Raw genomic sequence first — 14,665 nt, 5'->3', positions numbered from 1 at the left:
CTGGGTGACTTGGGTGTCAGTACCTGGGACAGGAGAAGGATGAGCTCACCAGACCCCTTCCTGGGAACTCCATCCCCAGCCATGGCCACCCTGGAGCCCCACAAGACCCTCAGCTTCTGCACCCTAACCACAGCACCACTGTGCCTCTCGTTTCCCACCCAAAGGAACACGTACACTTGACAAGTCCCCAGGATCAAGTTTTAAAAGCAAGAATAAATTAGTCAGACGTATTATGAGGCCTCAATGGCGAAAGGCTAATTTAACTTGACACAGAATAATAAACACTGCTCAAACTAGAAAAGGAGCCAGTGCAGTGAGGTCTGGGTTCCAGGCTTGGACGTGGCCTTCATAGCTGCCAGCTACTCAAGCATGCGAAATCTCATGTCCTCGTCTAGAAACAAGTCTTACAGAAGGGTCTATGTCAGTGTGGTGAAAACAGAATGGGATTATGTATATAAAGCGTTTAGGACAGTGTGTGGCCCATGGGAAGTGCTCAAGAAAGGTCACCCACTCGTACCAGTATTAGTATCACTATCTTGTCATAATCGTAACTGTCTTCCCACCAGTCAGTCACTGCAGAATCATACTCCCTGGCATTGAGGTATTTTACCATGTCCTGAATGAGATGCCACACACAGTATCTCACTCAGATCCCACACCAGGGTTGTGAAGAAGAAGAACATTCTCCACCATGGCCTGGGGATGGGGTCTGGGCTTCAGGCTCTTAGGGGGTCTCTCACCAGTATGTCTCCCCAAAGACTTCTCCGTCTGCCCAGACTCACCTTCACCCTCCTCCTCAGTGCTTCTGGCACCTCCCTGTGCCTGGTCCAGGCTGTAGAAGCATCAGTAAAGTCTCCCAGCTGTCCTTTTACCCCTTTCCTCTAACACACCCACCCTCGCGCACACTCGCACACACACACAGTTGTCTTTATTTTTTCTCATTTCACCACAGATCTGTGAAAACTTCTTTCCTGGCCAGCATCAGACCCCGGACTGGAGATTGGGATCCAGTAACCCACAGTCCTGTGTCCACATTCACTGAATTATCCTGGAGGGCCCACTGTGAGCCAGCCTCTGTGCTGGCCTGGAGGATCTTTTCTAGAGTGTAGGGGCAGCAATATGCGTGAGACATGTTGCTCTCCTACTCATGTGTAAAAAAAGAAAAAAAAAAGATCTGATTTCCAAGACCATGTCACAATCAAGAAGACAGACATACCAACCCTAAATGTGGACACGGCAGAGAGGCAGGGCTTCAGGGAGAGCTCAACATTCTCCTCACAGTAGTTGACAAAACAAGTAGCAAAATCAGGGATATGGTAAACACTATCAACTCACTTGGCTTAATTGATGTTTATGGACTGTTTCACTCAACTGCTATGAGTACACTCTTTTCAACTACATTCAGTACATTCACCAAGATAAACTATATGCTGGGCCATCAAACAAGTCTCAATGAATTTAAAAAGAACTGAAATTATATAGAGTATAGCATATATAGTTGTTTGACCTAGAAATCAATAACAAAAAGATATCTGCAAAATTGCCAAATATGTGGAAATTAATGGATACACATCTAAATAACCCATGGATCAAAGAAGAAATCAGAAAGGAAATCTGCAAATGTTTCAAAGAAAAGGAAAATACAACATAACAAAATTTGTGGGATGCAGCTAAAACAGTGTTTAGACTCCTTTAAAGTGCTTATGTTTGTGGGGGGGAGTTTTTAAGTTGAAAATCCACGATCTCAGCTTCCACCTTGTATGGGTAGAAGAGGAGCAAATTAATCCCAAAACAAGGGAAGAAGGAAGGAAATAATAATGACCTGAAAGCAATGACATAGAAAACAGACAGAGAGGATTGGTGAAACCAGGAGCATATCACAGCTGAGCCTTCTGCTCCTGATGGAATAGATGCAAGTATGTTTGGCAGAGTCGTCATTGTTCATGGAGGCTGCCCAGGAGGAGGGGGGAATCAGTCCCAAGTGGGACGTAGATTCTGCCCACCGGCTCAGCTCAGAGCACAACTGTAAGGGAGCCTTTTGAGGCCTTTCCTGCCCACCCTGCCTGCAGTTGCCCAGCTTAGATCAACAGAAATGTGATCATCTTCCCGAGGGTTTCCCAAAACATGCGTGAAGCTCCTCTGTTCCTCTTGTCCGCTTCTTGGTCGCCTGCACAGGACATCATTTGGTGGAAGTATCCTGTCAAGTGATGAGTAACACTCCCATCTCTGCACTGGGTTGCCTCTCTGTCCAAGCAGACCACTCCGTATAATATTACATGTTGTGTTTTTTAGACTAGAGAACCATAGAATGATGGCCACCAGAAGGGAACCTTCAGAGTCATCTAATTTACTAAAAACTCACTCTGGTCTGTGCTTCATGTTTCTAGCAGAGTGGTGCTGGCTTCAGCCACCAGCAAGAAATCTATACAGACCCTGGTATCAGGAGAAAATTCTACAGCAAAGTAACACTTCTCACGACAAAGATTTTCCTGTTTTGAGGCCAGGCTTTTACCAGCAGAAGTTGTTTGGCCATGAAGCCTCAATCTTGGGGTTGATGAGAAAGTACTGAGTCGTGAGGTTGGAAGGGGCGATTCCCATGATTGAGAGTTTGTGCTCTGCTGCCATTAGGAGAAACCAAAATCCTCAGTGGGGAGGTTCACCCCCACTGGCTGATGTGCTTGTATGTTTCCAGCTGACTAGAGCAGTGAGTCCAAGTGCTTCCCAGGCCCCTGCTGTACTGATTGAGTATGCTGCCCAAGTACATATGTGTGTTGCTACCCAACCACTTCTGTGGTATGTCTATTACAATGTGGGATTCAGGGATTTGGGGCCCAGGCTTCAGCCATGTTCTTTCTAGAACCTACTTGTAAAGAAGGTTAAGGCATGATTTAAGCTGAAATTCTTCTCTAAAATATATACACTCTGTTTATCTGGTATGTTCTCTTCTGTTGTATTGCGAGCATGCAGACTCAGGGTATTTGCTCCAAATCACTCCATGTGATTTTGGCTTTTCCAAAGAGACTGGGTACTTAGGCTGCAATACGAAGTGCCCCCTGCAGCCTGGCTTCAGGCTCCTCCTCTGCCCACCCATGCCAATACTGTCCCCTCAGTCACTCACTCGCAGCCACAGGACTGCATCCTAGTTCTTGTCCCATAAGAAAACCTTGAGCACCACATGCAAAGATTTCCAATGGCCTGGAAAAATAATGGAGAATGGTGATAAAGGTTATCTCCTTTCTTATCAGTCAGTTATCTTTTGGTTTATTCTCTAAATTCCATTTCTCTGCTTAAAGGGAAGGAAATGCAAGGGAAAAATACTAAGCAGCTCTTCTATCCAAAGTCCTATTTATACAACTTCCCAGTAAACTGAGATAAAGACTATCAAATGTCCCATCATTATACATTCAGGAATCACAGATCTCAAATTCTGTAAACAAAATTGGAATCAAACCCCATCGCAGTGCTGGCAGAAATTAACCAAACGTCCATCAGCAGTATCCAACTGCTCAGGCATTGCTGACATTGCCGAAGGCGTCCTACAAGGTGGATGGAAATACACACAGAAGGGCAGCCGTGAAAGTAAACTGTTTTCCCCTCCAACCTCATTTCTCTCTGTCGTCACCGTGGCAGTCTGAGATTTTTAATGCACTTGTTTCTTGCCTGTTATGCAAGTTCCATGAGGGCTGGAATTCCGTCTTCTCTCCACACTGCTGTGTTGCCATCATGTGCCATCATCCCTGGCATGTAGTAGGTGCTCTGTGGATATCTGTTGAGTGAATATGTGAATGAATATTTCTAACGCTCCCTCCTAAGTATCATCCCATTTTCACCCTCTTCGGTTGATGGTGTCATCTAAACTATCTGTTTGTCACTAGATTTATTTAAGTGAGGTCACTTTTCATTTTTTAAAAATCCCAGTATATGTTTAGAGTGGGGGAGGCAATTCTACCTCATCTCCTCACCCTTTAACTGTGACTTTCATCCGTCCTTTCCCACTGCCCTCAGTCGTACTGATACTCCTGTCAAAAAATATAGGGCAATAGGGGCTGTATCCTCTGGTGATCCTAGGACACCCTATGGCTGACGGGGTAATGAGTCATCATTTATGGGAAGAGCCTTCTGCTGCACATGTTTCTTCAGACCCTCCACACGAGGCAAGTTTGTCTTTTCAGGCAGTAACCACAAGCTTTTATGCAAAAACCTGCTTCTTAGAGAAAATTCAGCTTTCACGTTCTGAGTCCTAGAAGCACATCTAATTTATTGCATAGAAATAGAATCAAGAATAGCAAACTGGCAAAGTGGTGTTTTGAGCTGTGGCATCCAAGTTAATAAGCCCCAAGTGAACTCATCCTGAAGAAAACTTGTTTTTGAGAATTTCCCTCCCAAAAAAGGCAGGGAAATGTAGGAGTCATTTTCAGTAAGATTAAATTACTATTTCTCTCTAAAGCAATCAACTGTCTACAACTTAGCCAGACTACCATAACCCAGGGCTGGTGATTGTAAATTCTCGAAAACGTGAATCAGCAGTCCCTCACTTTCTCTGCCTGACGCTGTGACTTGTCACAGGCAAGGTACCAAAATGCGCAAGGATACCTCTGGGTTCTCATGAGAGTGAGAGAGTGTATGTATGTGTGTGTATCGTGTCCTCCGAGTGCATATATATTCACACACAAACATTTACACACATGCCCAGAAGTCGGCATTCAAGTAAACACTGGAAAGTTACTCATCTAACTGTGTTGCCAAAAGGATTTACTCCCTCAGCATTGTGATGAAGCAGCTCAGTGAGTTGATTTCATTGTGGCAAAGATAACAAGCCTGCAGGGAGATGCTGCATTACACAGTACTCTGCAAAACAGCTGCTTTTTATTCTGAATAAGAAGTCAGTCAGAGAAAGAACAGCTGCATTTTCATTCCAGGCCAAATGACATGCTGCAGTTTTGTTTTTTACATTTCTCTGCTGCTCTTGGGTAAAGAAAACTTTTGCAGGACTTGGAAATAACACTCAATTTCTGTTTTATTAAAAGAAATTGGAAAGCTGGACAGCCAGATAACTGGGGTCATGGCCACGGGCCAGGAGAAGACTGTGCCGGGCTGATTTATGCTGGACAGTGGAATGACTTCCAGTGTGAAGACGTCAATAACTTCATTTGCGAAAAGGACAGAGAGACAGGTAAGCAGGAGAGGAGATCTAAGGGTGGGCTGCAGAGCTTATATCCTGTTAAAGCGTGAGATGTGAGGAGCATAAGGGCTCTGAATGCAGGCTCGGCAATTGGGCTCTAGTCTTGGTTCTGCCACTTATTAGGGGGGAAGGTTGCAACCTCAGGGAAATAGTAACAGTATCCTCTTCATAGGACATAGTATCCTCATGAGAGCTTAAATAAGTTAATAAATGTGCCTAAGATATAGGAAGTAAATATTAGACTGTTCTAGGTCATTATCTTGTAATATTGTCAGTTAATAAATTCAGTACCAGTGTTATGTCTTTTTTATAGAGTTCCATACACAGACAATTTAGGTGGCCAACCATTCAATTCCACATGTATTGAGCATCTAGTATGGGCCAGGTGCTATGCTAGATAATGGAGGGAGATAGTCTATACCCCTGAAAAGCTTAGAAGCCAAAGAGACTTTGGGATGTATCTACTTTTTATTTCAAAAGATTTTAATCTAAAGCTTCACTTAATACATGACCCTTTTCAGAATGGGGCATCTTTGTTTTCTTCATCAGAACTAGATTTAAATATTTCTGGTGGGAGGAGGAGGAAATGCAGAGTGAATCCTAATAAGTATGGCTTTCTTCTGGAGGTGATGAAATGTTCTAAAATTAGATACTTCTAAATTGTACAAATTTGTGAATATACTGAAAGCCACTGAATTGTATACTTTAGGTGGGTGAATTTTATATGTGAATTACATCTCATAAAACCTTTATAAAAATGGTGGTGGCAAACAAAAAAACCTCAACTACATTTTCAAACTATTGTTGCTAGTAGCTGGGGCACAAATTATCCATACCTCCATTCAACAGACATTTACTGAATACCAGGCACTGGTCCCACGTGCTAGGGGTCTTGAGACCCATAAGGAAATCTCAGCCTGATCAGTTGCAGGGGGCAACTACAAATACCTAAACAAGAAATTACAGCTTCCAATTCAAAATGGCCTGTCCCACGGACACACCAAGTCTACAGCTACATATGGAACAACTGCTCTGAAAAAACCTTTAAAACCTGACTAAGCAACTCCAACAAATTAGGTAAACAAGGGGGAAAAAATCAAAGTGGGTAGGAGAGGCTGGGACACAGTCTTGCCGTAAATCCCACCCTCTGGCACAGTGAGCCCCCAATTAGGAAGGAACTCAAAACCCAGAGCTTCTCTCTGAGGAGTGAAGACTTTACACCCCACACCAGTGCTGGTGGGCACCATCTCTCTTCTTTTTCCCAGCCTAGCTAGCCAAGGCTTGTGGGAGCCAGTGCTAACACTCTCCATCTACCTTACATACTCTGCCTTGGCATTCTCCTGCAGACCCCCTTCCCCACAACCAGCCCACCCACCCATCTCAGCAAGCATCCCTCCAGAGTGGCTCCTACCCTGCCACACCTGGCAGGCAGCCCTGGCCAGGACAATACTACTCCAAAGTGACTCCTGCCCTGGGGAGGTGAGGACATAACCCCACACACCACAGTGCCTGCAGTTCCTACAGCTGGGATTCTTAGCTGGCTGCCCAGGGAACAAGCCTGCCCTTCGGTGGGCCTGCAGTTGTGGAAGAAAGGCTCATTGCAGGCAGCTAGCCTGACTGCTGGTCCCACCCATTAGTGAATTCATAGCAGCTGCTGACAGGCCTCTCAACAGCACCAGGAGCAAACCCTGCACAGTGCACCCACAGCAGGCACAGTGGGTCATTGTATCTGGCTGTGCTGAAGGCACTCAGCTCAGCTACAACAGGAGGGCACATGCAGCCCACACAGGGGACACTCCTGGAGCACCTGGTTCTGGGGACCGGGGGTGGGGGGGTCGGGGGGGGAGGGATTGCACAATAGCACACCACAGGACCTCTTCTATATAAGGCCACTATTATATAAGACCAGGAAATGCAGCTGACCTACCTAATACATAGAAACAAACACAGTTTGACAAAATGAGGAGCCAGAGGGAAAAGTCCCAAATAAAAGAACAAGGTAAAGTCACAATAAAAGAGCTAAATGAATGGACATAAGCAATATGACTGATAAAGGATTCAAAGTAATGGTCATAAAGGTACTCTCTGCACTTGAGAAAAGAGGGGATGAACTTAGAACTTCAACAAAGAGATGGAAAATATAAAAAGAACCAGTTGGACCAAAAGAATTCAGTAACAAAGAATACACTAGAGGGAAGCAATAGCAGATTAGAGGATATAGAAGAACAGAACAGCAATCTGGAAGACACGGTAATGGAAAGTGGTCAACCTGAACAGCAAAAATAAGAGTAGGTTAAAGGGAGCTCTGTGACATCATCAAGCATAATAACACGCACATTATAGGGATCCCAGAAGAAGAGAGAAAAGGGCAGAACACTTACTTGAAAACTTCCTTAATCTGAGGAAGAAAACAGACATCCAGGTCCAAGAAGCATAAAGAGCCTCTAATAAGATGAACCCAAGGATATCTACACAAGACACATAACAATTAAAAAGTAATGAGAAGGGGCGCCTGGGTGGCTCAGTTGGTTAAGCAACTGCCTTCGGCTCAGGTCATGATCCTGGAGTCCCTGGATCGAGTCCCACATCGGGCTCCCTGCTCGGCGGGGAGTCTGCTTCTCCCTCTGACCCTCTTCCCTCTCGTGCTCTCTATCTCTCATTCTCTCTCTCTCAAATAAATAAAATCTTGAAAAAAAAAAAGTAATGAGAATTTATGGGCCAAATGGATAATGGGTATTAAGGAGAGCACTCATGATGAGCACTGAGTGTTATATATAAGTGATGAATCACTAAATTCTACACTTGAAACCAATTTTACCATATATGTGAACTAACTAGAATTTAAGTAAAAACGTGATAAAAAATAAAAGCAACAAGAGAAAATAGGTATTTACAAGGGAAACCCCATAAGCCTCATCATTCAGAATTGAAGGAGAGATTTCCCCAGATAATCAAAAGCTAAAGGAGTTCATCACCACTAAACCAGCCTTACAAGAAATGTCAAAGGGACTATTTTAAGCTAAAAAAAAGAGGGGGGTGCTAATTAGTAAGAAGAAAACATACAAAAGTATAAATCTTACTGGTAAGGGTAATAGTAAAGGTGGTGGATTAATCACTTATAAAGCTGGTAGAAGGATAAAAGACAAAAGTAGTAAAAATAACTATAACTACAATAATTAGGGATACACAAGGTGAAATGTGACATCAAAAACATAAAATGTAGGAAGTGGGAGTCAAAATGTAGAGCTTTAGAATGCAAACTTAAGCTGTTATCAAGTTAAAATAGACAGTTATAAATATAAGTAGTTACATGTAAACTTCATGGTAATAATAAAGCAAAACCTGTAGTTAATACACAAAAGATAAAGAGAAAAGGATCTAAGCATACCACTAAAGGAGGTCATCAAATCACAAAGGAAGAGAGCAAGAGAAGAAGAAGGGAATAGAGAGGAACCATAAAACAACCAAAAAGCAATTTTTTTAAATGCCAGTAAGGATACACCTACTAACAGTTGCTTTAAATGAATTAAATTCTCCAATCAAAACCAGCTACGTGGAGTGAGTAGCTGAATGGATAAGAAAACAAGACCCGTGTGTATGCTGCCAACAAGAGACTCACTTTAGACAAAGATACACACAGACTGAAAGTGAAGGAATGGAAAAAGATACACCAAGCAAACAGAAACCAAAAGAAAGATGGGATAGCTATATTTATATCAGACAAAATAGACTTTAAACAAAGACTATATAAGAGACAAAGAAGGGCATTATATAATAATAAAGGGGTCAGTCCAACGAGAGGATATAACATTTGTAAATATTTATGAATCCAATATCGGAGCACCTAAATATATGAAACAAATAGTAACAGACCTAATAGACAGCAATACGGTAGCAGGGGACTTTATACCCCATTTACATCAATGGCTGGATCATCCAGACAGAAAATCAATGAGGAAACATCAGCCTTAAGCAATTTATTAGACCAGATGGACTTAACAGACATATATACAAAACACTCCATCAAAAATCAACAATACATATTCTTCTCAACTGTACATGAAGCACTCTCCAGGATAGATCATATATTAGGCCACAAGACAAGTTTCAGTAAATTTAAGGAGAATGAAATTCTATCAAACATCTTTTCTGACCACAGTGATATAAAACTAGAAATCAATTACAGGAAGAAAACTGGAAAATTCACCAATATGTGAAGATTAAACAACCTGCTACTAAACAACCAATGGATCAAAGAAGAAATCAAAAGAGAGATCAAAAAATTCCTTGAGACAAATGAAAATGGAAATACAACATACCAAAACTTACAGGATGCAGCGAAAGCAGTTCTAAGAGAAAGTGCATCGCAATAAATGCCCACCTCCATAAACAAGAAAAACTCAGATAAATAACCTAAGTTTACATCTCAAGGAACTAGAAAATGAAGTCCAAAGTTAGTAGAAGGTAGGAAATAACAAAAAGGAGAGCAGAAAGGAATGCAATGCCGACTAAGAACACAATATTAAAGCTCAATGAAAATAAGAGCTTGTTCTTTAAAAGGATAAACAAAATCAACAAAACTATAGCTAGACTCACCAAGAAAAAAAGAGAGCAGACCCAATTAAGTAAAATCAGAAATGAAAGTAGAGATATTGTAACTGATACCACAGAAACACAAAGATCATAGGAGACTACTATGAACAATTATTGACAGCAAATTTGACAAGCTAGAAGAAATGGATAAACTCCTAGAAACATAAACCTACCAAGACTGAATAACAAAATAGAATATGCAAACAGACAGATTACCAGCAAGGAGATTGAATCAATAATCATAAACCTCCCAACAAACAGAAGTCCAGGACCAGAAGGCTTCACTGGTGAATTCTACCAAACATGCAAAGAAAAATTAATTCTAACCTTCCCAAACTTTTCCAAAAAATAGAAGAGAAAATGCTTCTAAACTCATTTTACAAAGCCAGCATTATCTTGATACCAAAACCAGACAGGTATACTGAAAGAAAGTTATAGGCCAACATCCCTGATGAACATAGATGTAAAAATCCTCAACAAAATATTAGCAAACTGAATTCAACAATATATTAAAAGGATTATACACCATAAGCAAGTGGGATTTATTTCATGGAGGCAGGGATGGTTCAATATCCACATATCAATCAGTGGGATACATGGGATAACAAAATGAAAGATAAAAATAATATCTCAATAGATGCAGAAAAGCATTTGATGAAATTCAACTTCCATTTATAATAAAATAACTCTCAACAAAGTGGATATAGAGGCCTCAACATAATAAAAGTTGTATGTTGACAAGCCCATAGCTAACATCATACTCAGTGGTGAAAAGCTGAAAGTTTTTTGTCTAAGATCAGAAACAAGACAAGGATGTGGCCATGCTTGCCACTTTTGTTCAATGTGCTATTAGAAGTCCTAGCCAGAGAAATTGGGGTGGGGGGTGGGGGGAGGTGGGAATAAAGGCATCCGAATTAGAAAGGAAAAAGTAAAAGTGTCACTATTTGCAAATGACATGATTTTATATAGAGAAAATCCTAAGGACTGCACCCACACACCCACCCACACACACACACACAAACCTGTTAGAACTAGTAAATGAATTCAGTAAAGTTGCAGGATACAAAACCAGTATACCAAAATCTGTTACATTTCTATTCACTAATAATGCTAAGAAAAATTAACATCTCCACTTACAATGACATCAAAGAGAATACCTAGGAATAAATTAACCAAGGAGGTGAAAGACCTGTACACTGAAAACTTACGAGACATTGATGAAAGAAATTGAAGATGACATAAATAAATGGAAAAATATTCCATGCTCATGGATTGGAAGGCTATTGCTAAAATGTCCATACTAGCCAAAGCAATTCAGTCCTATCCCTATCAAAATTCCATAGGGATTTTTCACAGAAATAGAACAATCCTAAAATTTGTATGGAACCACAAAAGACCCCAAAGAGCCAAAGCCATCTTGAGAAAGAATAAAAAAGCTAGAATCATTTTGCTCTGTGATTTCAAACTATATTACAAAGGCATAGTAATGAAAACAGTATGGTATTGGCATTAAAACAGACATGTAGGTCAGTGGAACAGAATAGAAAAAGCCCATACATATATGGTCAATTAACTGACAAAGGAGCCAAGAATATATAACAGCACAAGGGTAGTATCTTCAATGAATAGTGTTAGGCAGACTAGAGCCATTTGCAAAATAATGAAGTGCACACCATACACAAAAATTAACTCAAAGTGGATTAAAGACTTAATTTAAGACCTGAAACCATAAAATCCCTAGAAGAAAACATAGGCAGTAGGCTCCTTGGCATCAGTCTTGATGATGATTTTTTAAATCTGACACCAAAGGCAACAAAGGCAAAAATAAACAAATGGGACTACATCAGACAAAAAAGCTCCTACACAGCAAAGGAAACCATCAAAAAAATGAAAACGCAGCCCAAGCCTTCACTGACAGATGAATGGATAAAAAGATGTGTTATATGTATACAGTGGAATACTATTCAGCCATAAAAAGAATGAAATCTTGCCATTTGCAGTATCATGGATGGAGCTAGAGAGTATTATGCTAAGACAAAATCAGTCAGAGAAAGACAAATACCATATGATTACACTCATGTGGAATTTAAGAAACAAAACAAATTAACAACTAGAAAGAGAGAAAGACAAACCAAGGAATGGACTCTTAAATATAGAGAACAAACTGATGATTACCAGAAAGGAGGTAGGTTGGGGGAATGGGTGAAACAGGAGATAGAGGTTAAGGAGTGCACTTGTCATGATGAGCACCGGGAATTGCTGAATCACTCTACTGCACACCTGAAACTAATATAACACTGTATGTTAACTAACTATAATTAAAATGAAAATTTTAAGAGGCTATCATAAGAAAAAAAATTATTTTTCTAACTATGTATGATGACAGATGTTAACTAAGTTACTGTGGTGATCATTTCACAATGTATACAAATATCAAATCATATTGTACACCAGAAACTAATATAATGTTGTATGTCAGTTATACCTCAATTTTTAAAAAAGAAAGAAATTACAGTAGAGGGTGAGAAGTGACCCAGACTTGTCATTTGTTTGCCTTGTTTGGCCATTTGGGATTTGAGTTGAGCCCAGAATAGGCACCTTCAAAAAGAAATTTACCTTTTAGTTAATCTGAATATGACCTTATAGGCATTTCTTTGAAAAAATAATTGAATGATATATTTTGGAATCTTTCCTATAAAAATCTATGTTCCTTTTTTTGAATTGTACATTAATGGTATTCTTTAAGAAAAACTAACGTCCATTATTTTTCCTCTCTTTTAGTACTATCATCTGCATTATAATGGACTGTGATGTAATAAACATGAGCAAATTTCTGGATGGTTCTCAAAGACAAAGGATACTTCTTTCTGATTGTATCACCTTCTCTCCAGATTGGAAAAAAAGCACTGAAAACCAATTCCTGAAAAAACTGACAGCTGGTTATTTTTACCATCCTCCTTTACTCAAGGACTTCAGAACTAAAATGTTCCCCCAGTATGATATATTGATTTTCAGTATGTAAATGGACTGAATCACATAGATTTTCCTCAGCCAGTAACTGCACAATTATGCAAATCACATCTTCCAAAGTATGGATTGCTCCAATCAGAAAAAAGGCTATCATTGGTTGTTGAGCTCTAAGAAGAACTTAAACTGTACTGTGTAAACAGTACCTTACATTTCTGAAATCCCAAATGTAAGAAAAATACGCAGACGTACAGATATATAGGCCAACTTTTAGTAATAATATGAGATATACTTAAAGAGCTTTTTAAAACTTTGTATTTTTGTACAAAATATTTGCCTTTTTTACAATTTTTTCCTTTCCTTTTTTTTTTTTTTTGTCATTTTACCAATATAATACATGGAGCCAAAGAAAACAATAATGGTACTAATAAAACTCTAGGGTTTCTTGTCAGATTTAATTCTACCCAATGGCAAAGAATTTTTTTCAGTTGTGGATTTTAAAAAATGATTAAATATATGTGTGTATATATATATTTTTTTAATGTAGCATTTCCTCAGAGGAGTCAATCACTTGAAATGTCTACAAACATCCTTACAGATTTTGCCAGGGTAGGTCAAGCCTGAGCATATACACTGCTCAGTCCTGCGGGCTGTGTACTGAGCCCATCACCAGCCAACATTCTTGCTGCATGCCTGGCCAGGCCCAGAGGAAGTGGTCAACTCAGGACGTGCTTCTCCTTCATTTTGGTGGAGGCAGGGGTGGCGGAAAGGTATCTGTTGGAAAAGACAGAGAACCTAGAAAGCCTTGTTTTGTGGCAGCAGTATGAATGTGCGTGGTATCAGACCCGTAGCAGAGCTGCTAGTGACTGTCAGGAAAGTATGGCATCTTATCAACCAAGGGCAGAGATGCAAGAAAGATGGGGAAAGCTATATGCTACCTGGAAAGTTTGTGTTTTCTTAATTCACGTTCCAAAAAGCATAACTCCAAGGCACATGCGTGTTGAAATGCAAGAGTCAACTTTTGGCCACTGCACTGAACTATTGCAAAGAACCTTTCCTCTGAGCCCATCCTCCTTTTACTCCTTGACTTGCCATTGAAAAGTCTAACATGAAATGTGCTGAAAATAGGCATTAGATATAATTGATGCTCAAAGGTAAGATTTCCATCCAACAGAATCCCTCTCCTCCCCTTCCAGGGAACTCCCCAGGCAGTGCTGCTACCTATCCCAAATAAAATGATAAAAGAATAAAGACAGAGTTTGACTTTCACACCTGCAGCTGTGTGGACTATGTTGTCTTACCCCTGGTCACCATTTCATGCCATCTCCCATCCCTGCAGCCAAAAGCGGCCATCTGCTCAGCACCTTTATGCCCTGCTGCCCTGTCCATGTGGCCTGGTCAGGTTGGCAGGACCCACCAGCATCTGGGCGCTGTGACACAAGGCAAGGGCTGGACTCCGGTACTTATTTAGGCTCAAGACCTTTCAGAGACGAGACCCAGTCCCTTAAGACCTCTCAGAGACGAAACCCAATCCCTTAAGACCTTTCAGAGACTAAACCCAATCTGCTTTTTTATCCTTTTCCTGTTTAAGTGTCAATTAAGATTCATGCCTAGAGGCAACTTAAAGTTAAGTGTCTGACACCCCATGAGAAAGAACTATGCTAGCTCCCACAGCTGGTTGTTCCTCTCCTAGCCTTCAACTTACAGTGCTGTCATTGTCGGGCACCACACGGAGTGCTTGAGTCAGACAATTTCATGTCATCCTCCTAGCAGCCCTCCCCACTGACAGAAAAGGGGAGGGTCTCAAAGAGGGGACATCATTTCCTGGGTCACACCATCACCAAGGAGTGAGACAGGGTTCATACCTGAGCTCTGAAAATGTTCTAAATGTTCTTTAGGAACCAGGGTCCTTCTTAATAACAC

At 40.7% G+C, this 14,665-nt stretch overlaps 1 protein-coding gene across 2 annotated transcripts in view; it reads left to right on the top strand.

Moving 5' to 3' along the window:
• The window catches only part of COLEC12 (collectin subfamily member 12), a 187,514-nt gene extending 173,503 nt beyond the window's left edge, over positions 1-14,011 (top strand). For both annotated transcript variants that reach the window (XM_025886872.2, XM_073898445.1), the window contains 2 exons: positions 5,028-5,173; positions 12,557-14,011. In XM_025886872.2, coding sequence (XP_025742657.1) covers positions 5,028-5,173; positions 12,557-12,576 — 166 coding nt within the window. In that variant the 3' untranslated portion in view covers positions 12,577-14,011. The remainder of the gene's footprint in view (positions 1-5,027; positions 5,174-12,556) is intronic.
• Positions 14,012-14,665: the final 654 nt, after the last annotated feature.

This window comes from Callorhinus ursinus, unplaced genomic scaffold (assembly GCF_003265705.2).
Source record: "Callorhinus ursinus isolate GAN/ISIS: 27379988/994484 unplaced genomic scaffold, GSC_fseal_2.0 scaffold11, whole genome shotgun sequence".
Lineage (NCBI taxonomy): Eukaryota > Metazoa > Chordata > Mammalia > Carnivora > Otariidae > Callorhinus > Callorhinus ursinus.
Note: the sequence above shows the minus strand (reverse complement) of the source record. Positions and strands in the feature narration are given on the sequence as shown.